This window comes from Propithecus coquereli, unplaced genomic scaffold, assembly GCF_000956105.1.
Source record: "Propithecus coquereli isolate 6110/MARCELLA unplaced genomic scaffold, Pcoq_1.0 Scaffold213, whole genome shotgun sequence".
NCBI classification, from domain to species: domain Eukaryota; kingdom Metazoa; phylum Chordata; class Mammalia; order Primates; family Indriidae; genus Propithecus; species Propithecus coquereli.
The window spans coordinates 1,193,793-1,215,661 of record NW_012146412.1 but is presented as its reverse complement, the minus strand read 5'-3'; the positions used below and the strand labels follow the sequence as shown (position 1 = coordinate 1,215,661).

The window sequence follows — 21,869 nt, the reverse complement described above, 5'->3', positions numbered from 1 at the left end:
TATTCTAGGAAGCAAAAAAAAAGAACCAAAGAAATGTATTAATAATTGCAATCTAATTTCCTAAAGAGTCTTAGAATCTCTACTTCCGAATACTACCCCCATACTGCTATTATATATTTTTCTTACAACTTCAGTTCTCTCTTAGGAATGTCTTTACTTAGGTGTACAAAGTCTTACAAAGAAACATTTAATATAGGATGTTAACATCTACTAAACAAAAGATGCTTGCTTCTCTTCCCATAAAAGCCAAACATAAAACAAAGAGTGTTACTAATGTTTTCTATTTATTCATTAATAAAAAGTGCATAGTACAAGCCCTTTATCCCAATCCAAGTGTTCAGTAAAAGATTAACAATAAACCCTGGATGGCACAGACATGATTTGTTTGGCATGATTTAAAAATATAAAAACAGCAATTAACATTAGTATATCACATGACCACTTTTGCTTTTAACAAAGCAATCTTCAGACATGGAAACAAATACATATGATTTTTCATTTTGAAATATTATAAGACTAAGCTTACCATTGCAATAACAAAAATTTAACCCATTAGCTGTAAACTCTCTTCATTTTTCCTTCTTCCATTGCTGTTTTGTGTCTTAAACTGAACTGGTCAATTTTGAGCACATATTCATTTGGACTGACAAGATTTCCCAGGTTCCTTTGAAAATTTAAGATATTGGTAATTCCATAAACACTATCACATCACATACCACAAGGACGCCGTGGAATAGCTGTATTCAATAGTTATTTCAGAAAATCTCTTCAAGTTACACTGACTTTGGGATAGTGCTTGGACAGATAACATGATAAAATCTTTTACTATAAACACTTCCAAAGTTAACCTTTTCCATATGGAAAGCAAAATCAAAAAAGAAAACAAAAAAAACCCACCATTATTTTGCATAAAAGAATATTAAATGACTCTAAAACAAAATAAACTCTTAATGGCATTTGTGGAATGTTTAAGAGCAAAAGTGTTGAAAATTTAAGCTTTATCTTCCTTTTCTCCAGATTATTTTTTAAAAATTGTAGCCACAGTTTGGGTGAATATTTACAAGCCAAGTAATGATTTAAGAGTGTACTCAATAAAAAGCCACATGTAGACACTTTAAGAATTAAATAGAGTAATATAAATTACTAGTTAAGTTAACAATACTTTATGTGCAGTGCACTATCTCAGGAATGCAGAGAAATTTTACAAGCAAAAAAACCCAAAACTAAATACTTCACTAAGAACATCTGTTACTAACTAAATAGATGCTCCATATAGGAAAAGGCTAATATATGTCAATTAAGTGTATGTGTTAGAAAGAACTAGGGATAAGAATGCCAATGCTCAAGTGTCTAATACTAGACATTTTATATCCATGTTTTGTACTTCTTCAACCAAAGCCATTCTCAATTATTTGTGAGCCATAGATTCAATGACTACATCAGTATCTGCCAAGGATTGGCTTTCTAGCAGCTCAGAGAACAACAGATTGTTAGGATATATGGGTAAGCCTTCAAAGTTCAAGGGGCAAGGGCAGAAAACGGAATGCTATAGGGATTTAGCTCCATCTAAATCTGGCCCTTTCTGACCCTTTCTGCTTTAAATACTTTACCAGCTATAGAGCTAGGAAGCCTTCCAGGCCACAGCAAAAGGAAAAACCTTTACTATGTGGTATTCATTTAGCCAGGATTTAACTTACCTGTGGTATGTTACCCCTCTATTCGCACAAGTAATTAAGAGTTGTTTATATTAATATTATTTCAAGAAGTTGAGCACAAAGCCAAGATGCACAAGGAGAAATTCAAGCAGTCAGTATTGGATTATATACTGAAACGATGCTCTTAACAATGTTTGTGGCCTAGAATGTAATCACAATAAAGGGAAAATATAGCCTATGAGTGTCACACAATTGTATCAGAGACTATTAAATAGTACAATGATACAAAGAAGTTTATTTAATTCATACAAGTAATTTATCAGATCTACACAGTGAAAAGCTAGACTGACCTAAGGGAAAAAAGATCCTTACATTGGTAGCAAAATATCTTTTAGTTCCCAAAAATCATCTGCAATCACTTGCTAGGAAAAAATTCTATAACCACATAGGTCACGCAGACTTTTAAGATGCTATTTGTATTCACTTTTTTTCACACTAAGCAAAACAATGCAACTTTTACTTTTTTATACAGTTGAAGATTTCGCTTATGTTAATGCTCCTTCCCACCCCAACCCATCCCATTACCAAACAGGAATGATATCAAGGGTGAGAAAAAGATCCTTGATTGTTTCTCATTTTCCTCCTTTTCCCTGGAATAAACCAAGAATTCATTAAAAATTTTTGTAAGTCAAAAGGATAACAAAAGCCTCAAAATTTTCTTCAAGTAAAAAAATGAAGTAACTAGGCTTTCAAATGTCAGTAACCTAACAGGCCCTAATACAGCTTTCAGACAGTTTCATTTTAATAAGGAAGTGTTAGAACAGAAAGAAGCTTCCCAAGAGGCATTCATTTTAAAAATAAATTATAGCTTAAATTATTACTGTATAGATTATATTGGGCAAAGGCAGAAAGAATTAATTTTTTCCTCCTCTCATAAACCTTGTAAGGCTAGTGTACAGTGGATTTCAAATGTCAGATAATGGACTGTAAATCATCCACCATATTGATCAATCATGTTTATTTAAAGTTTCGTTACATTACACATTTTTACTAGGAGTAGAAAAATTAGTAAAAACCATTTCATTTCTTCTCTCCTACTATTCTAGCCACATAGGCCAGTTGTAATAGATGATACAGATTTCAGCTGTAATTTGTAAAATATTCCAAGAGCTGCCACAGTCCCAAAAAAGTAGAGAAAACTGCCATCCACAAATAAACTACCAAGGCAAATGTAAATACAGTGTGGTTCTAATTTTCTTTCATACAATCTCAGACAACCCCAAAAAGCTTTATAAATACCTTATTAAAAAAAGCAATTTAAAAACCTATCAAAACTATTTAAAATATTTCAATGCAGAGCTCTGAAATTTCCTTCTATCAGGCCAGAAATCATCACAAAAATTATGATCACAGTTATAAACAGAATGAGTGGAATGTTTAAGTTTCAGACAACCAAAAAAGCCCCATGTAACTTTTTTTAATATAATCATTTACTCAAATACACTGTAAATAGGAATGGTGATAACACAGGAAGCAAAAACAAGCTTGCATTAAAAAAACAAACAAAAAAACCCCCCAAGTTTGCAAGTGAAATTCTGAGAAGCTCATGAAAACAATACCATCCCACATTGCAGATGCAAAAGGAAAAACAGTTCTAATGGGGTTAAGAGTACTCCGGTCATCTTCGTTCGCTCGGTCGTTTGGTCGTGCAAGGTGTTAACTATTTTCACTTCCAATATCACAAAGTTAGTCCACAGGAGGAGCTGGTGGGTCTTGCCCCTGGCATTGGAAAGAAAGAAATTACTTAACTGACTTCTTAAATCCCAGTGCAACCAATCTAACACATCCAGTAAGAACTGAGCAGTGGTGCCCTCCGGCCTCCCTTCCCACCTATACACTGACTTGGACTTTTTATATCTTTTTTACACAAGGGAACACTAGATTGACACTGCCTCTCACTGTCTCACTCTTTCCTGTAGTGTGAAAGAAGGGGAGTCGTGCGACAGTGCTGCGGTGCTCCCCGCCAGCTCCAGCGTGATCTTCAAATCAATAAAGGTATTTTCATCCCCCCTTCTGAAGTGACGGGTTGAGCAAAGCACTATACATGCAAAGTGAAGCAGGGACTTTTGTTTCTGAAGAATGTCCGTGAGGAAGCCTGTGGCTCCACCTGCTCCTGGCAGTGAAGCTGCTAGTATGAGGAAAGAAACTGTCTTTGATGACACTGTTCGACTTCCGAATCACTGACCCCGCCTTTGGATGTTTTTGATGTGTCAACCAGTAAAGCCACTTGTTTCAAACCAGTTTGAACTGGCTTTTGTCACTTGCAATAGAGAGCATGTGAACTGTAAAGGAAGGATCAGAATGTTTAGGAATCTTCAGGAAGGTTTTATTTATTTACCCTGACACGGCATATGAAGCCCCTAATTGGGGGTGACCAATATTTCTAACTGGCATTAGAGTCACTATGTTTTCCTGCTTATTCCTAGGGCAGTGGAACTACTATTCCTAGGGCTGTTGGCCTAATATGAATTAATGTCCAGGGGAGTACAATCTTTCTGTCACTTTCAAGGGCTTCTGAGTCAGATCATTATTATTTTTGTTTTTTGTTTTGTTTTGGGGTTTTTGTGTTTTTTTGAGACAGGGTCTCGCTCTGTTGCCTGGGTTAGACTGCAGTGGTGTCATCATAGTTCACTGTAACCTCAAACACCTGGGCTCAAGTGATCCTCCTGCCTCAACCTCCGAAGTATCTGGGAATACAGATGTGTACCAACATGTCTGGCTAATTTTTCTATTTTTTGTAGCGATGGGGCCTTGATATATTGCTCACACTGGTCTCTAACTTTTGGCCTCAAGTGATCCTCCCACCTCAGCCTCCCAAAGTGGTAGGATTACAGGCCCGAGCCCCTGCACCCAGCCTTATTATTATTTTTTTTAGAGACAAAGATGTTGCTCTGTTATCTCACCCAGGCTGGAGTGTAGAGGTGTGATCATAGCTCACTGTAACCTCCAACTCCTGGGCTCAAACGATCCTCCCTCCTCAGCCTCCTGAGTAGCAGGGATTACAGGCACACAACACCATGCCTGGCTAAGTCAGGTTATTAAAAGTTGAATTTCTTTAGCTCCAAATATTAAGGAAGTTGTTTTTTGATAGGAAAGTAATAAAGCTATACATAGAAAGTAAGAAAAAAGGCTAAGGAGGAAACACTTTATCAAGACAGCATGCCAGCTGTTCTATGAATACCCCCCTCTAAAAAAACCAAAGCACTGACCAATTAACATTGCATGTTTGCTTTCTCCTATATAAGAAATTAGTCTAACTGAACTTCTTTCTAATATTAACAACACAACATTGGGGAAAAGAAGCAATTATTTTAGGAATTCTACCACATGGTGAAGGTTGGAGAAGGGAATTAGTGGGATACTTTGGTGTTCAACAAGTGAATCCATCATGGAAATTTTCCTTTTCTTTTTGACGCTATATCATCTTATAGATGTTTTTATTTTATTTTTAACATTTATTTACATTGACAAAAATTTTATGCAAATATATTTATCAAGTACAACATGTTGTTTTGAAATATGTGTACATTGTAGAATGGCTAAATCAAACTAATTAACATATGCATGGAGACATTTTAAAAGAGGTTGTATTCAAATCAAATTGAAAAAAATGTATAAATACTGGTTCCAAAAAGAATTAAAAGGAATCCTTTAATGGAGGTTCTACTAAAGATAGTATTGAAAACTCCCTATTAGGTCACTTTATCACATTCTTCATTTGGACAGTTCTAAAAATGGTTGTAATCATGAGTATCAAGAGTTATCAACATGAATGGGCCAGGCACAGTGGCTCACGCCTGTAATCCTAGCACCTGGGAGGCCTAGGTAGGAGAATCCCTTGAGGACAGGAGTTTGAGACTAGCCTGATATAGACAAAGTAAGAGTCCCAGGAAAAAAAGAAAAGAAAAAAAAGAGAGACTAGCGTAAGCAAGAGAGAGACCCCACCTCCACAAAAAATACAGCGTGGTGGCGCATGCCTGTAGTCCCAGCTACTCGGGAGGCTGAGGCAGGAGGATCGCTTGAGCCCAGGAGCTCAAGGTTGCAGTGAGCTACGATGATGCCACAGCACTCTAGTCCGGGCAACAGAGTGAGCCCCTAGCTAAAAAAAGAAAACCCCCAAAAAACCCCAAAACACGAATGATTCCTGCTTTTCCTTTTGCCAACTCAGTTGATTTATTATGATGCAGAAATGGAAAATGGGTTTGAGAGAAACAGGATGGGAAAACGAGAAGAAAAAAGGATTTAGCCAGACAGGTCAGTGCCTCAGTTGTATCTCATAGCTAGGCCAGAAGGGGATAAAAGCCAGTGAAGTGTGCTCGGGGCTCGGTCACTGTGAGGCGCAGAGAACTGGGCGCTGCAGGGCTGACATTCGAGCAACGTTGCTGTGGATTATGAACAGATCACCTCTGATGTTTCTCATGGGAGTAAGGATTGGAATTCATTTTAAAATTATTTTTGGGCTACTGGTATGTGCTTCATTCTATATATAACTCCACAAAGATTAAGTCACTTGATGTTGCAAGATTTCCTATATAGACAGGAAGACTTTACTCCATGAGTTTAATGTTCCTTTTGCCGATTTTGATTATTTTGGTCAAAATAATCAAAATAAAGTCTTCTCCCTCCCCAGGCCATATACATGCTCCCACCCAAAAAGCCTTCGTGATCTGCAACACTTACATTATTAGCACTGGTTGGCTTTCCAGGTAGGTTGGATCCTCTTAGATTAGGAGGTCTCAGCAAGAATAGTATCACTGCAATAACCATCCAAGCCATCAAGATCATAGTAACACTGATGCCATTATCACCAGAGGGTCCTGGTACTACAAACAAAAAATACATTTATAACAAAAATTGTAATATGACTATAATACTGTTAAACATAAAAAATTCTAATGTTTAAATTTCAAACATTATAATATAAAAATTAATAAATTAGAGAAGTACAATTGTGAAGTAGTACATCCTCAATTTCCCTTCCCTCCAGGGAGAAAATCTAAATGGTAAATGATGTTAAAATAATCATAAACCAAAGCCTAATAAATGAAGATTTTAATAGTGTAATAGTTCTTAATATTTTGCAGTAACAGAATCCTTTGAGAATCTAATAAAAATTAAGAACGCAGGCCGGGCGCGGTGGCTCACACCTGTGATCCTAGCACTCTGGGAGGCCGAGGCGGTAGGATCACTCGAGGTCAGGAGTTCGAGACCAGCCTGAGCGACACCCCGTCTCTACTAAAAAATAGAAAGAAATGATCTAGACAACTAAAAAAAAAAAAAATATATATATATATATATAGAAAAAATTAGCCGGGCATGGTGGCGAATGCCTGTAGTCCCAGCTACTCGGGAGGCTGAGGCAGGAGGATCGCTTGAGCCCAGGAGTTTGAGGTTGCTGTGACCTAGGCTGACGCCACGGCACTCTAGCCTGGGCAACAGAGTGAGACTCTGTCTCAAAAAAAGAAAAAAAAAATTAAGAATGCTTTCTAGTATAAGAATCCACATATATGCATTCAACAATTTTGCATATTAATTCTGGAAGGTTCAAGGACCCACAAAATCACCAATATCTGCTGGGATCTATAGAACCCAGGTTAAGACTACCTGATTTACAGTAAAAACACTCCTCTTTGGGGAGAAGAATATCTGCATCTTACTTATAGAGGCAGCATGAAAAAACTGGGCCTTAAGAAAAAAGGACCATCTGGGTTGAATAACATATAAATCAAAAGACCCCTTTAAATTATATTCTCAGCCAAAGAAGGATTAATTTGGCCTTCTTTTACACAAAAAGAAGTTGAATTCAGATCTAGATACTTTAAAAATCTATGCATTTATCGAAAGAAAAAAGTCAGACAAGGCTGCGTGCATGTGTGTGAAGGTATCTTAGTCTTTCCTGATTCCTCGAGGTAGCCATAAATACTTCTTATTTAATTTGAGGTAACAAGTGCTTGGCCCATGGCATGAGGTTAACAAATTTTGAAAAAATGAAATGTAGATTTTTTTTTTTTACTGAAGTGTATTAGAAAACTCAATTTTCAGAAATAAAAATCACAGATTGGATTTCTAGAGGAAAATAGTTACTCTAGGTGGTTACTAAAATAGCTTGTCAAGACTACAGCTGTTTGGTTTTGGTCTCCCTGCCGCAGGAAAAAGTAAAATAAATCCAGAGAAGATGGTGAAATTAAGCTGATACACTGCACTGGGGTGCATGGGCCCAGGGCTCAGTTCCAAGAAAGGGGATTGATCGGTAGCACTGCTGAGGCCAAAGGGCTAGTGACCAAAGGGGACAAAGTGAAGTTAAGAGCTGAGCTGGCCCAAGACAAGACTGGATAGGAATGTAGCCTCTGTTCCAAGCCCAGTGACACTCCCTAGAAACATCTAACACGGTGCTCAGGGCTACCAAAGTCGCATTGCGTATCGCACACTGCATCGGCTTCCACTTCTTCTATATCTATAGAGCCATTCCTCTCCTTGATCCCTCCTGTCATGCTAAATTTGCCCACCTTCATAACTAAGACCAGTTTCTCTACTTTGAACCCCTCGCTCTTGCACAGGTATTCTACAGCTTCTCCACTGGAGTAATCTCATAATCATCTAAACCTGATCAAGTTTCTCCCATCTTTGAAAAAACAAAAACTGCCCTCCCTTCCTCAATCCCTTTTCCTGTCCAGCTATCTCCCTGTCTTCCTCATCAAAGCGAACACTGTCAGAGTTACTATGCACTGTCTGCTTACTGTCTACATTTCACTACCTCTTCCCATTCCCTCCTCGGGTTGGTTTCTACCTCCATAATCATTCAAATAGCTCTCGAAAACGTCACCAGTGACACCTTCATTCTGCTAAGTTTAACAGGTAATTTTTAGTCCTCATTTTCCGTGACCATTTTCTCTTTTTCTTTTTTTTGAGCCAGGGTCTCACTCTCTCACCCTGGCTAGAGTACAGCGGCATCATCATAGATCACTGCAACCTCCAACTCCTGGGCTCGACTGATCCTCCTGCCTCAGCCTCCTGAGTAGCTGGGACTACAGGTGCACACCACCACACCTGGCTAATGTTTTAAAAAATTTTTTGTAGAGATGGGGTCTTGCTTTGTTGCCCAGGCTGGTCTTGAACTCCTGGCCTCAAGCAATCCTCCCACCTCAGCCTCCCAAAGCATTGGGATTACAGGTATGAGCCACTGTGCCTGGTTCCTTGTTTTTTTAATATTCTTTACAAGTAAAAGATTCTGAAGCTTCCAAGAGTTAAACCTTAGATTCCAAATTTACTAATTCATACCTCTAAACAAAGCATCCCTGATAAAAAATGCTTACTCCATTTTAAGACTCTCATAGTGATAACATGACTCCTAATTCCCCGTAACTATCTCCTAGCTTGGTTCCTACTGCAGCCTTTCCTTCCTGCATTATACTGCCAGAAAAGTCTGCTTAAAACCCTGCTTTTAACACATCTCTGCTGATCAACCTAAGTGACTCTCTCTCCACTGCCTTCTGCTTCAACCCTCAACTCTTTAGCCTGGCCTCTCCTGATATGATTTGGCTGTCCTCATCTAATCTTACCACTTACCACTTCTCAGAAAATGTATCCTCTGATCTAGTTACCCCCATACCTCTTCCTTCTTTAGCTAATAGTTACCTGGCTTGGCCATGCATCAGAATAGCCTGTGACAATATCAATACCACTAAGACCCTGTCTCTGACCATCTGACTGAGGAGGAGCTTAGGGGTGGGATCAGAAACCAACAATATTTTGTAAAAGCTTTCCAGATGAATCTGATACAATAGTTCAATGCTAGTTCAGCTGACAGCATTTGCCAACTATGCAAACTTGTTCCTTCTGGGATGCTCATATTTCCCCGTCTGGCATGTTCTTACAACTATTCATCTATATCCCACATCCTTCTCTCTCCTATAAAAATCTTCATTTCCTCCACCTTCTCTGGAGTCATACACCATTTCTAGTTTGAAGGAATGGTTTCCTATCTCTCCTAATTAGGTCATAAACTTTTTAAGAACTGAAACCATCTCACAGCTGTTTAACTTGATCACCTCTTAGCCATATAATCTCTGTGCCTTAGCTGCACGTGGTGGCGCGTGCCTGTAGCCCCAGCTACTTGGGAGGCTGAGGCAGAAGGATCATTTGAGCCCAGGAGTTTGAGGCTACAGATAACTGTGATCGCACCATTGCCCTCCAGGCTGGGCAACAGAGTGAGACCCTGTCTCAAACAAAACAAAACACCCTTTGCGTCTCAATTTCTTCATCTGTGAAGTGAGAACATTACCATCGTCTCACAGAGCAGTTATGAGGATTGAAATGGTCAGTGTGTGAAAAGTCGTTAGCACAGTGCCAAGGACATAGCAGGTGTTCAACAAGCATCGTCCCTTACCAGTAAGCATTAGGATCAATGAGAGCACAGGAAAGACCGAGTGCAGTGATCCTAGTGTGAACAAGGAGGCTGGATGAGATAGTGAAGCAGGAATAGAAAAGGCACAGCACAACTGGGAACGGGACGGGAGAAGCGCGCCACCTGCTGACTAGGTAGACTGGTGAAGGAGGAGGAAGAAAAATGAGGTAAGATTTCTGAAGGATAATAGTATTCAGCAGGATTTCTCTACTCAAAAGGCTAAAGGGACACCAGTTTTCCTGACTTCAAGGTTTGATAAGATCATTTACTCTTATTCTCCGAAAACTCAAGGCCCATCTCAGAATAAAGGATAACAGCTGAACCAATTAAAGTAGCCCATGTTTTTCTGCTGACAGCTGTCCCACAAAACTAAGATTGGCTCTAGAATGGGCACAGTATGTGATATGGTTTAGATGTTTGGCCCCTCCAAGTCTCACGTTGAGATTTGATCCCCAGTGCTGAATGTGGGGCCTGGTGGAAGCCATCTGGGTCAGGAGGCCGGATCCCTCATGAGTGGCTTGGTGCCCCGCCCCAGTGATGAGAGTGAGTTCTCACTTTATTAGTTCACTCGAGAGCTGGTTGTTGAAAGGAGCCTGGCACCACCTGCTCCCTCTTGCTCCCTCTCTCACCATGTGACACTCCTGCTCCCCCGGCACCTTCCACCTTGACTGGAAGCTCCCCGAAGCCCTCACCAGAAGCAGATGCTGGGGCCATGCTTGTACGGTCTGCAGAACCGTGAACCAAGTCAGTCTCTTTTCTTTATGAACTACCCAGCCTCAGGTAGTCCTTTACAGCAGCACAAAACAGACTAACATCGTATGCAAGGTTATTAACAAAATGTTGGAAACAAACATAAATGTCTGCCAAGAGTACCTGATTAATAAATTATGGTACATCTGTACAATGGAATACTATAAAACTATAGTACATCTGTACAATGGAATACTATAAAACTATAAAAAAAAATTTGGTCTCTATTTCTTACTCTAAGAAAAGTATGTAAAGGGGGGGCAAAGAATTTATATTTATATTTGTTTGTACACACACCAAGAAACTCTGGAAAGATACGCAGAAGGCTAATAATATCTGGAGAAAGGACCTAGGTAGATGCGAGAATGTGAGGAGAAAGACGACTTTCCACTGTACACTGAGATTAACTTTTTGATTTTTAAACCATATGTTTAAAATTAAGTAAACTGAATTAAACAAACAAAAAAATGTAGCCTAAAGAATCTTGGAGTTATGTCCTGGTGGTTGGTCTAAAAAGAGACAAAGAAAAAAGAATCTTGGGGTTGAAGACACTGGATATCTGAACTGACTTAGACTCCTCGAACTGTTTAGGAACAGGGCACGAACGGGCACCGCAGGCTTTCTGTGATTATCCACAGTCGCTATGCAACACCTCTTCCTCGTGAAGTCTCAGGACAGCAGAGCACAGAGTGAGACTGGCCCACTCAAAGCGCCTGGCACTGCACGCGGTTGATAAACACGAACATCAAGAGCAGCTATTTAAAATCAGTGTGAAATGGAAACTGCGCCTTTAAACCATCTGGCCCCTGTGGTTTTTAGTGTCATGACTTTTTAGCACTTATAAACATTACAGAGTACAAGCACATGGGGGAGATAAAATCTATCCCCTCGCTGGGAACTCCCTGTATATTATTTACCTTAAGAAATTAAATATTCTTCTGTCTATGGCCTGGAAAGATATCAAAACATAAAAATGTAGAGGGACTTTGTACACCAAAATACAGCACTTCTTGCTTTGCTTAAGCATTAAGTCTTTGGTTACAAGCAAACATGAGTAGAGTTGATGGTCAGAGATATTATGAACAAAATGCCAAATGGAATATTCACGATGAAGCTGTTAACTTAGCAGGACAACAGGAATATGGAAGAGCAGAGAAAGCAGCTCCAAGAGCTGGCAGATCCTGAGGAATTATTCTATAAACCTATATAGGTTTCCAGTGGGAAAAGTAGAAACAGAACAGTAGTGAAATGGGCAATGCAATCGCAGGCTTTAACCCCGTAACTTTTGGTTCTACATAGTAATTACACTATCCTCTGTACAGCTACCAGTTTTCAAGCCGATTTACTCTAAAATTAAGTTAACCATAGAACTGGTTTCCATACGACTCTATCCAAAATGCAGTCTTTCAGAAAAGTGAGCAAACTTTTTCTATACCACTCTAGAGAGCAAAACTGTGGGTGGACATCACAATGAAGTAGAATTTAGCTTAATATAAAGAGTCTTGCAACAACTACATCTGCTAACAGAACTGCTTCTGCATGGAATAATGAACTCCACAGTCAATCGAATCATCTCAAACACACCATGGCAGGCACAAAGGGTAGAAAGATGAATTCAAGTGAGTCCTTGACTTGAACAAGTTCCATGTCTGAAGGCAGTAATACAAATGACGGTGACACAACCTGAGGTGGGCCTCGAAGGATGACCAGGCATTCGTTAGCCAAAACAGACTGGTGGGGATAGGTTGGGGAGGCGATGGAAGAGTGTGAGCTGAGGTACAAAGCCCGCTGTATACGGGCACTGCCGCAAGCACGCGGCGGGGATGTGAGGAAGGGCAGGGACGTCTAGACCGTGAAAGGTCTTAATATCCTGTTGAGTTAGAACTGCTTATGCAGGTCATGAGGAAGAAGTGACACGAGAGCTTAGTGTGTGGGAAATGTCATAATCTGGTCTGAATTTTAGAAAGATAACCATGGTGCTATTGTAGAAAAGTGCATTTGGGAGCTAGCAGACCACGTAAGAACACACAGGCATAGCTGAACAACAGATGAGGCAGACATAGGGCATCACCAGCAGAAGAGCAGAGATGAGGGGAACAATATATTAGACGTTAAAAACACAAAATCAAAATGATGTGATGAATGTGCAGCCAAGGGTGGTCTCCAGAGTTCTGTGACATAGATCTGCTATTCTATGACAGATTGAGTATCCCTAATCCAAAAACTCGAAATCCAAAATGCTCCAAACCCTGATACTTGGAGGACCAACATGACGCTCAAAGGAGACACTCACTGGAACGACTGGTAAGTCAATCTGAAAAATTCTGAAATCTGAAACATTTATATTTCTAAGCATTTCAAATAAGAAATATTCAACCTGTACTTTCAAATTGTGTTCGTGAGCGTGCCCCAGAGTTTAATTTCAGTTCAGTGTTTTTTTGGGAAACCTAGGCTGCATGAACGGCATTCTCTTCTTTGTTTAAAGGGTTCTAGTAAAACAAACAAAAAAAGTATCACCGGAGTCTTTTCCAACTTTAAGATCCTATGAAATGCTAAAGATACCATCTTTATAACACTGTAGAGATTTGTATAAAGTTTATGTACTGCTTATCAAATAAGATATTCTAAATTAGTATAGATCTATTTGTCTTAATATTTACATTTTTTTAAAGATAGGAAATATTAGTAGAATTTCTAAGCTTATATTTAAGAACTCTAATTACAGCCAGGCATGATGGCATGTGCCTGTAATCATAGCTATTTGAGAGGCTGAGGCAGGAGCATTGCTTGATGCCAGGAGTTCAAATCCAGCCTAGGAAACAGAGAAACTGGGTCTCTAAAAAAAATTTTTTTAAAATAAAATAAAGAGCTTTAGTTACAGGCTGTTAAGCCAATTTTCTGTTCATTACGAACAATGCTGCAGTAACATTAATGTGAAACTCGGGACAAAATGAACTATGTCTTTAAAGATAGTTCTTCATTATGAAAGTCACAGACATGTTCTTCCCGTGGCTGCTTGCTATAGTGAGAAAACATTGTAACAACAAAATCTGGTGACTATAAGACATAGGAGATGAAGGAAGGAGACATTAAAAGAAGATGGCAAGGTTTGGCCCTGCAGAACTGGAAACTACTAACAGAAATAGGAAGATAGGGAAATGACTGCCTCGGCGCGGGGATAGAGAAGACTTTGATTAAAAAGAACATCCATTCGCCTCCAGATACCTTTGCCTTTAAGGGTCTTACAGTGGGTGTTGATTTAAGATAAATAAGTAAAATATATAGTTGACAGAGATAAGTGCTAAAGGGGAAAAAATGAAGAGGAATGGGGTATAAGAAATCCTGTGGTTTAAATGTGTCTGCCAAAGTTCAGGTGCTGGAAACTTATTCTCCAGTGTTGAGAGATGGGACCTTTAGGAAGAAATTAGGTCAAGAGGGCTCTGCTCCCATAAATGGATTAATGTCATTATTGCGGGAATGGATTTGTTATTGTGAGGGCGGGTTGTCACAGCAGCAAGGTCAGCCCTCTCTGGCTCTCGCTTGTCACATGGTGCCTTCCACCATGTTATGACACAGCAAGGAAGCCCTTACCAGATGTGGCCGTGTGATTTTGGACTTCCCAGCCTCCAGAACGAAGAGCCACATAAATTTCTATTTATTATAAATTACCCAGTCTCAGATATTCTGTTGTAATCATAAAATGGACACAAGAAGAAATCATTTTTTAAAAATTTTTTTGGAAATAGGGTCTTGCTCTGTCACCCAGGCTAGAGTGCAATGGCACTCACTGTAGCCTTGAACTCTTGGGCTCAAGCAGTCCTCCCATCTCAGCCTCTAGAGTAGGCAGAGCTAACTACAAGTGTATGTCACCATGCCTGGCTAGTTTTTAAATATTTTGTAGAGATGGGATCTCGGTATGTTGCCCAGGCTGGTCTCAAACTCCTGGCCTCAAGCGATCCTCCCCCCTCAGCCTCCCAAAGCACTGGGATTACAAGCATGAACCACCATGTCTGGACTCTCATTTTGACAGGTCCAATCTAGCTGTTGTGTTTTGAAAAAGGAGAAATGAGGAGATATGTAAGAACCTTTTGCAATAATCTACATGAGATGATGGCCTAGAACAGGGAGAAGGCAGTCGGGGTAGTGAGAAGTGGTAGAATTTTGGATATATCCTGAAGGTAGTGCTTGCTCAACAGATGGCTGCAGAGTGTGAAAAATAGACAAATAAAGGATGACTTTCAGAGCTGCCATTAATTGTTACGGGAAAGACTGCAAGATGAGCAGGAGTTCTGAAATGTCAGGTTGAGATGCCTGTGAGACATCCCAGTGGAAATGTCCAGAAGACAGTCATCAGCATACGCACAATGAGCCATAAGGCCAGATGAGATCACCAAGGGAGTGAGTGTAGAAAGGGAAGAGGTCCAAGGGCTGAGTCCTGGAGCATTCCAAGGTTAAGAGGTAAGAAGTCAGAGAACAGAGGCACTGGAAAGAAGACAGAAAGTAGTTAGAAAGCTGGGACTGGGAAAGAAGGAAAAATAAGGGATTGATATAGATTTGGGAAGTGCTGACAAGACTGAGTTATTAAAAGTTGAGAATAGATAATTCCTCAGATTGCAAACTTTATCAGAAAGAAGAAGAAGGTTAAAAATTGTATGCTAAGTATTAAAAATGTCAAGGATAGGCGGGGCACAGTGGCTCATGCTTATAATCCTAGCACCCTGGGAGGGTGAGGTGGGAGGACTGCTTGAGGTCAGGAGTTCGAGATCAGCCTGAGTAAGAACCAGATCCCGTCTCTACCAAAAATAGAAAAAATTAGCCGGGCATGGTGGCGCGTGCCTGTAGTCCCAGCTACTTTGGAGGCTGAGGCAGGAGGATTGCTTGAGCCAGGAGTTTGAGGTTGCTGTGAGCTAGGCTGACACCACTGCACTCCAGCCAGGGCAACTGAGCTAGACTCTGTCTCAAAAAAAAAACAGAGTCAAGGACAGAGTTTCTTTTTTGTTTGTTTGTTTTTAAGGATAGAGTTTCAATGAGAGGAATAATCAAAATAAAAATACCAGAGAATTACCAAAGAGAATAACCACTGGGTGTCTTTAGCAATCACCCAAACAAAATCACAACATTAAAAATTCAAACCAGGGAGGAGAGGGGAGGAAAGGAGGGGAATAAACCAACCTAATGGGTATGATGAACACTATTTGGGTGACAAGCACACCCATAGCCAGGACTCAAGCATTACAAAAAAAAGATCCATGTAATCTGAAACATTTGTACCCCCCTTAATATTTTGAAATTAAAAAAAATAAAAATGCAAACTCAAACCATATTCAGTGCCAATTCCTAAAGCCCAAATAGATTCTATAAATAAGAAATAAGAACATATATATTTCTCCACTGTTTAGCTGTGTTTAACAACAACCTAGCAGCTGGTTCTATGACTAAACAGATAAATGACATTTCTCACATCACAATTAAACACTGTTCTAAAATAATGGAACATACACAAAATAGAAGTACAGAAATTATAAAAGGCAGAAAAGAACAAAAATAAGCAATTAAAAAAAACATCAGCTACTCAGGAGGCTGAGGTAGGATCGTCTGAGCCCAGGCATTCAAGAGCAGCCTGGGCGACACAGTGGACAACACCTCAGAAAACTAAACAAACACGCAGGAAGTCACGAAAGGATCCTAGAGAGCACATGTTTCTTAAGGCTTATTTCAATTATTATGAAGCTTCGAATTCTCACAATCCTGAAACAAACATCATTTAAGTTTTTAAATAACCTATTTTTTCCACTTGAATAGTAATACAGTAATACATGTATCTAAATATAGAGCTATAAAATATATTTTATTATATTAAGAAAAAAGCATAAGCTGATTAGAGCAAATTTAGAATATAAGGAAAGTAATTCTATCACCCAGAGGAAACTACTACTTAAACCATTTAAAAACATGGCTTTCAGAAAGGATTTTCACCAAATGCTAAGAACTGGGGGTAAGAAAAAAACCAACTTGTCAAACTGGTTAAATGAATAGTCAAGCTCTAATGTTTTACCTTTCTATTTAGAGTTAGGAAGTAACATTTCACCCACCCAGGAATAAAAGTGTATTTGCCTTATAGGTGAGGCTGGCTCAAGGGTCACAAATATCACACATGTAATAAACATTTATTTTCCCATGGGGATTCAATAAAATTATTTTCAACTAGAAAAACAGGTTTTAGCTTGACCTGCAGGGGCAAATATTTGAACTGAACAGTGTAGATTAATGAGTGCTACTGGAGAAGTAACATGAAGAAATCTGGAATGAGGGAACCACCACCCATTGTCCTAACGCATGGGCACCTTGTCCTGAAGGTGCAGTAATATACCTAGTTTCACAAACGGACCACACTGCGATAGCGTTTCTACTTTACACTTGGCACTGCAGTGGCTCCTATTTCTCCTAGGGTGCTGTGTATTTACAGAATCTGATGGGCTGCTCAGTTCACAAAGTACTAAAAATAATGATGTAATGACAAGCCTCTTGACAATGCTACCTTACTGTGCCTTGTTTAAGCTTCACATACATAATAAAGTAGAGCTCTGCTTCAGAGATGTCAAATATAAGCAACTATCCTACTGGTAAATGCAATTTGGCAGTATGTGAAAAGCCTTACTATATGTGAAGGAAACCAGAATGTGTCACTCTAAAATATGCCTCTTTGATATAAAAATTATTATTGAGCTGAAGGCAACTAAGAAGTAGCAAACAGAAGAAAATCTCTCTCTATCCCACTCTTTTCTGCCTAAAGCCAGGAAATAACTTCTCTTTTACTGGAGACAACTCTATGACTCTACCAGCCTACAGACAGCACCAGAGGAGTCTGCAAACAAACCTTACTGCATTAGTTTCCTCCTTTCCCACGGTTTCCCATTCTTGAAAGCCTAAACTCTTTCCTTTGTCCTGCCATTTTCCCACAAATGTGTCATTCTTTGTTGAAGACGCTTTATAAGCCAGAGTTCTAAGCCATTGTTTGAATAACTTTATAACTTTCATCGAGGTTTCTTCCACTCGATGTGTGCTGCATGCATTAATAAACTTGTTTGTTTTTCTCTTGTTAATCTGTCTTTTGTTATAGGGGTCCCAGCTAAGAACTCTGAGGGGTTAAGGAAAAAAATATTTTTCCTCCTCAACAACTGCATACAAAGAATGTTTAAATATTGTTTATAATAGCAAAAAACATATCAGCAACTTAAGATTCCAACCTAAGATTAAACACTGGTACATCGCCACAATGGGTTACTGTTTAACCCATAAATATTTTAAGATAAATACATACTGGTATATTCATACTGCAGTAGTGAAAACCGCACATACGAGGGGATCCCATTTCTGTGAGAGTGTATGAAATCTAACTGTGCCAGGTGTCACCATCCTCTGAATGTCATACTCTGCTTCTTCCAGTTTATGGCACAAGACTGGATTGGCTTGAATGCTAGCTTATGGGTTCCTTCGAAGTCTCCCTCAAGTTATCTCTGAATGTCCTGAAAAAAGGTGTGTCACACGATAGCCACCAGGTCTGTCAACTGCACTCGTCGTGCAGAATCTGTGTGTCTGCTGCGACTCTCCCTGCACCTCACCACCGCCCAGGGCCACGTGGAGAAGCTTCCTCACTGTCCGTCCCCAGTGCACAGGCTAACGTCAGAGCCAAAGGAACGAACTCCACAGGCACCTAACGCTTCCAAACCTGGGAAGAACGGCCTCCTCTCACTCAGAAGTCCCCAGGCCTGTCGACGCATGCAAGCGGACGCTAAGCAAAGGAAAGTGGTTTCCAGGGACGCCCGCCCAGAGTGCCCTGTTACACGCCTGTTTGCCAAGAAAAAGGTCTTGGAGGATACACACACGCAAATTTGTCAACAGTGGTTATCTTTAAGTATCTGGACTTTTTTCCTTATCTGCGATTTTATAATTTTCTTCAATAAATCGGGTTTGTTTTTGAGGCAGGAAAAAAACCCTCAATTTTTGAAGCTAAAAAGCAAAATATTTAAGTAGCAAATACATTACTGAGAAACATTTCCTTAAAGAGCAAACTGTAAAAATAATTTCTGACAAATATTCACAATCATCTGGCCTCTAATCTGCGCCCAGCGCCAGCCGCCCTCCTGGCCCGTGGGCACTTACATTCCTGAAGACATTCTGTGTCGGTGCAGTAGGACTGGGACTGCCGCAGCTACAACGAATGAGAAGAAAGACAGTCAGCTGTTGGATCTAACCGGGAGTGGACGATCATTACAGAAAGGTCACGTTTTGTTTTTAATAAACGCTACCACATTACATATTGTACCTTCAAAATCTGATACAAACACAGGATACCCTGAGGGACCGTCTACTTTTTTTCTACTCAAAATAGTTTTCAAATACAACGTGATCTGGTGTAGTTCACCTATTTAAATTAAGGAATAAAAAAAAATCACCCACGACAGAAACTCCCGCTGCCATATGTAATTAGGCTTCCCAAAGGAAAAGTGCTAAACTGTAGAGAACTAACTGGAAAAAGAGTAAACACCTTTGTTAATGAGATTTTTCTTCTCATTGAAAATTAGAAGCAGATAGAGAAAACACAGGTTCTATTTGTAAAAAAACTGCACCTTTGAAAGGAAGAAATATAATTTTTTCTTGTATCTGCATAAGCAAACAGTAATTGGATAAATAAGAAACAAATAAAAGGAGTTAGCACAAGGGGTGGTGGTGGGATAGAAGAGTAGAGAGACTGTGACAGAGATGAGAGCTAAATTTTTCAATGTCTGTATTTTCATATAATCTGATTTTTGAATCATGTGGTTATCAATCTTAAGAAAAAATTAAAAAATAAAAAAAGCCCATATTATCAATAACATAAGGTCATTCACACATGTCTTTTTTTTTTTTTTTTTCATAGAAACAGGGTCTTGATGTTACCCAGGCTGGTCTCAAACTCCTGGCCTCAAGCAATCATCCTGCCTCAGCCTCCCAAAGTGCTGGGATTACAGGCGTGAGCCACCACGTCTTGCCTAGGTCATCCTTTTAGAAATGTATGCTGAGGCCTTTTAGGATGTTTAGAAATGAAAATCTCATAAATCATAAAATGGTGACAACTAATAAACGAGAGGCACACAACTTCCCAACGCGGTCTCATTGCTCATCGCATCTTCTCTCCACGACGCCACTACGCGGGAAAGCAACTGCGGGGCGGGTGTGCGCGGCTGGTTCAGCACAGGCTCTCCAGAAAGACAAGCCTAGATTCAAAGTCTGGCTCTGTGACTTTCTAGAATTTCAATACCTCTAATCTTCAGTTTCCTCATCTGGTAAAATGGGGATATAATGTTACCTTTATCTCACAGTTCTAGTGAGAATTAAACAATACATGTGAAGTATAGTTCGCAACCCAAGGCGTGTTAGCTTTTATTGCTGTGCCACACATTTTATGGCCTCATCTAAACAATTATTGTAATTAACAACTATACAAATCATTTTGTAAATTATTCTCTAAGATGATCAGGTTTGCTCTGGTATATACCACTAAAAGTAATTCTATTTGAACTAGAATGAGAAAACAGACCTTAATATAAAGTATGTTGTATATCTCAACCCTTTCTAAATAAGAAAGGAATCAATCCATAAACTCTTACTAAAATTATACATTCTAAAGAAATTTTTAAAAAAACTATTATGCCCTTAAGTCACAAAACAGACCCAACAAACCCCAACGAATCTCTTAGTTTGCATGTATTTTGTTTAAGTTTTATGTTTTCCCTATAAGTAATATGTGTACATGTACAAAATCTAGAAGTACGAAAGGATATTCCGTGCAAGGTGAATCTCCCATTCTCTCTTTCAGCCTCCCTGGCACTCAGTTTTTTGGTGATTTTCCAGAGATGGCCTTACATTTTCACAAACATGTATACATTTTTTCCCCATTCTTTTCCCACTTCCAAGTAGCATTGTAGAGAAAGTAAAACAAAGAGATTCATTAGGTTAAAAGGTCTGGGGAACAAATAAGAACTATTTCATCACTTAGATATCAAATAGGGAATAAAAATAATTTTCCTACTGAATTGATTATTCTGGGTTTAATCTTTAGCAATGATATAGCAGATTTCTAAATTTACAGATGAAATGTAAATGACCAACGAATCATCAGCTCTTTGTACCAAGCGCTGCCCTTGTCTTGAGGTCTGACTTGCTGCCTGGCTGTAGCTCAATGATATTTATGAATAATATGATTTCTGTGTGAAAAGCCCCCCGATTTTTATATATCCATTTCCTTACACATCCACTTCCAGGAACTGCCCATCGCCAGCCCTGGCTCCTTCCCCACGCCTCCACTGGTCCGGTGCTTCTCTCCCAGATGCTCACCTGCGCTTCTTCGTCCTTTGTTAACACCCAGGTCTGGGTTTCACCCATACCCCTGCAGTCAGTGGGGTTGTGGTCTACAACAGGGGTCACCAAACTGCAACCTCTAGGCTAGATGCATGTTTTCATAAATAAAGTTTTACTGAAACACAGCTGCACCTGTCTGTTTACATATTGTCTATGTGGCTTCCAATACCAAAGCAGAGCTGAGCAGTGGCCACAGAGACCCAAGCCTACAATATTTACTATTGGCCCTTAAATCAGGGAACACTGCTAATAATGATGCCCGGTTAAAGATACGGAGGAATTACCCACGAGGTAAGACAAAAATATTTTTGTCAAGGCATAAAAAAAATGTTCATTTACAGCCGGGTGCGGTGGCTCACGCCTGTAATCCTAGCACTCTGTGAGGCCGAGGCAGTAGGATTGCTCAAGGTCAGGAGTTCGAGACCAGCCTGAGCAAGAGTGAGACCCCGTCTCAACTATAAATAGAAAAAAATTAGCCAAACAACTGAAAATAGAAAAAATTAGCCAGGCACGGTGGCGCACGCCTATAGTTCCAGCTACTCGGGAGGCTGAGGCAGGAGGATCGCTTGGGCCCAAGAGTTTGAGGTTGCTGTGAGCTA

The 21,869-nt window shown here is 39.6% G+C and overlaps 1 protein-coding gene across 1 annotated transcript in view; it reads right to left on the bottom strand.

Annotated features, from left to right (window-relative positions):
- Positions 1 to 3,214: 3,214 nt before the first annotated feature.
- Positions 3,215 to 21,869, bottom strand: part of SMIM14 (small integral membrane protein 14) — a 69,204-nt gene continuing 50,549 nt past the window's right edge. Inside the window, exons 3-5 of the mRNA XM_012644483.1 lie at positions 19,033 to 19,081; positions 6,396 to 6,538; positions 3,215 to 3,434 (exon numbers count right to left, since the gene is read on the bottom strand). Coding sequence (XP_012499937.1) covers positions 3,402 to 3,434; positions 6,396 to 6,538; positions 19,033 to 19,081 — 225 coding nt within the window. The 3' untranslated portion in view covers positions 3,215 to 3,401. The remainder of the gene's footprint in view (positions 3,435 to 6,395; positions 6,539 to 19,032; positions 19,082 to 21,869) is intronic.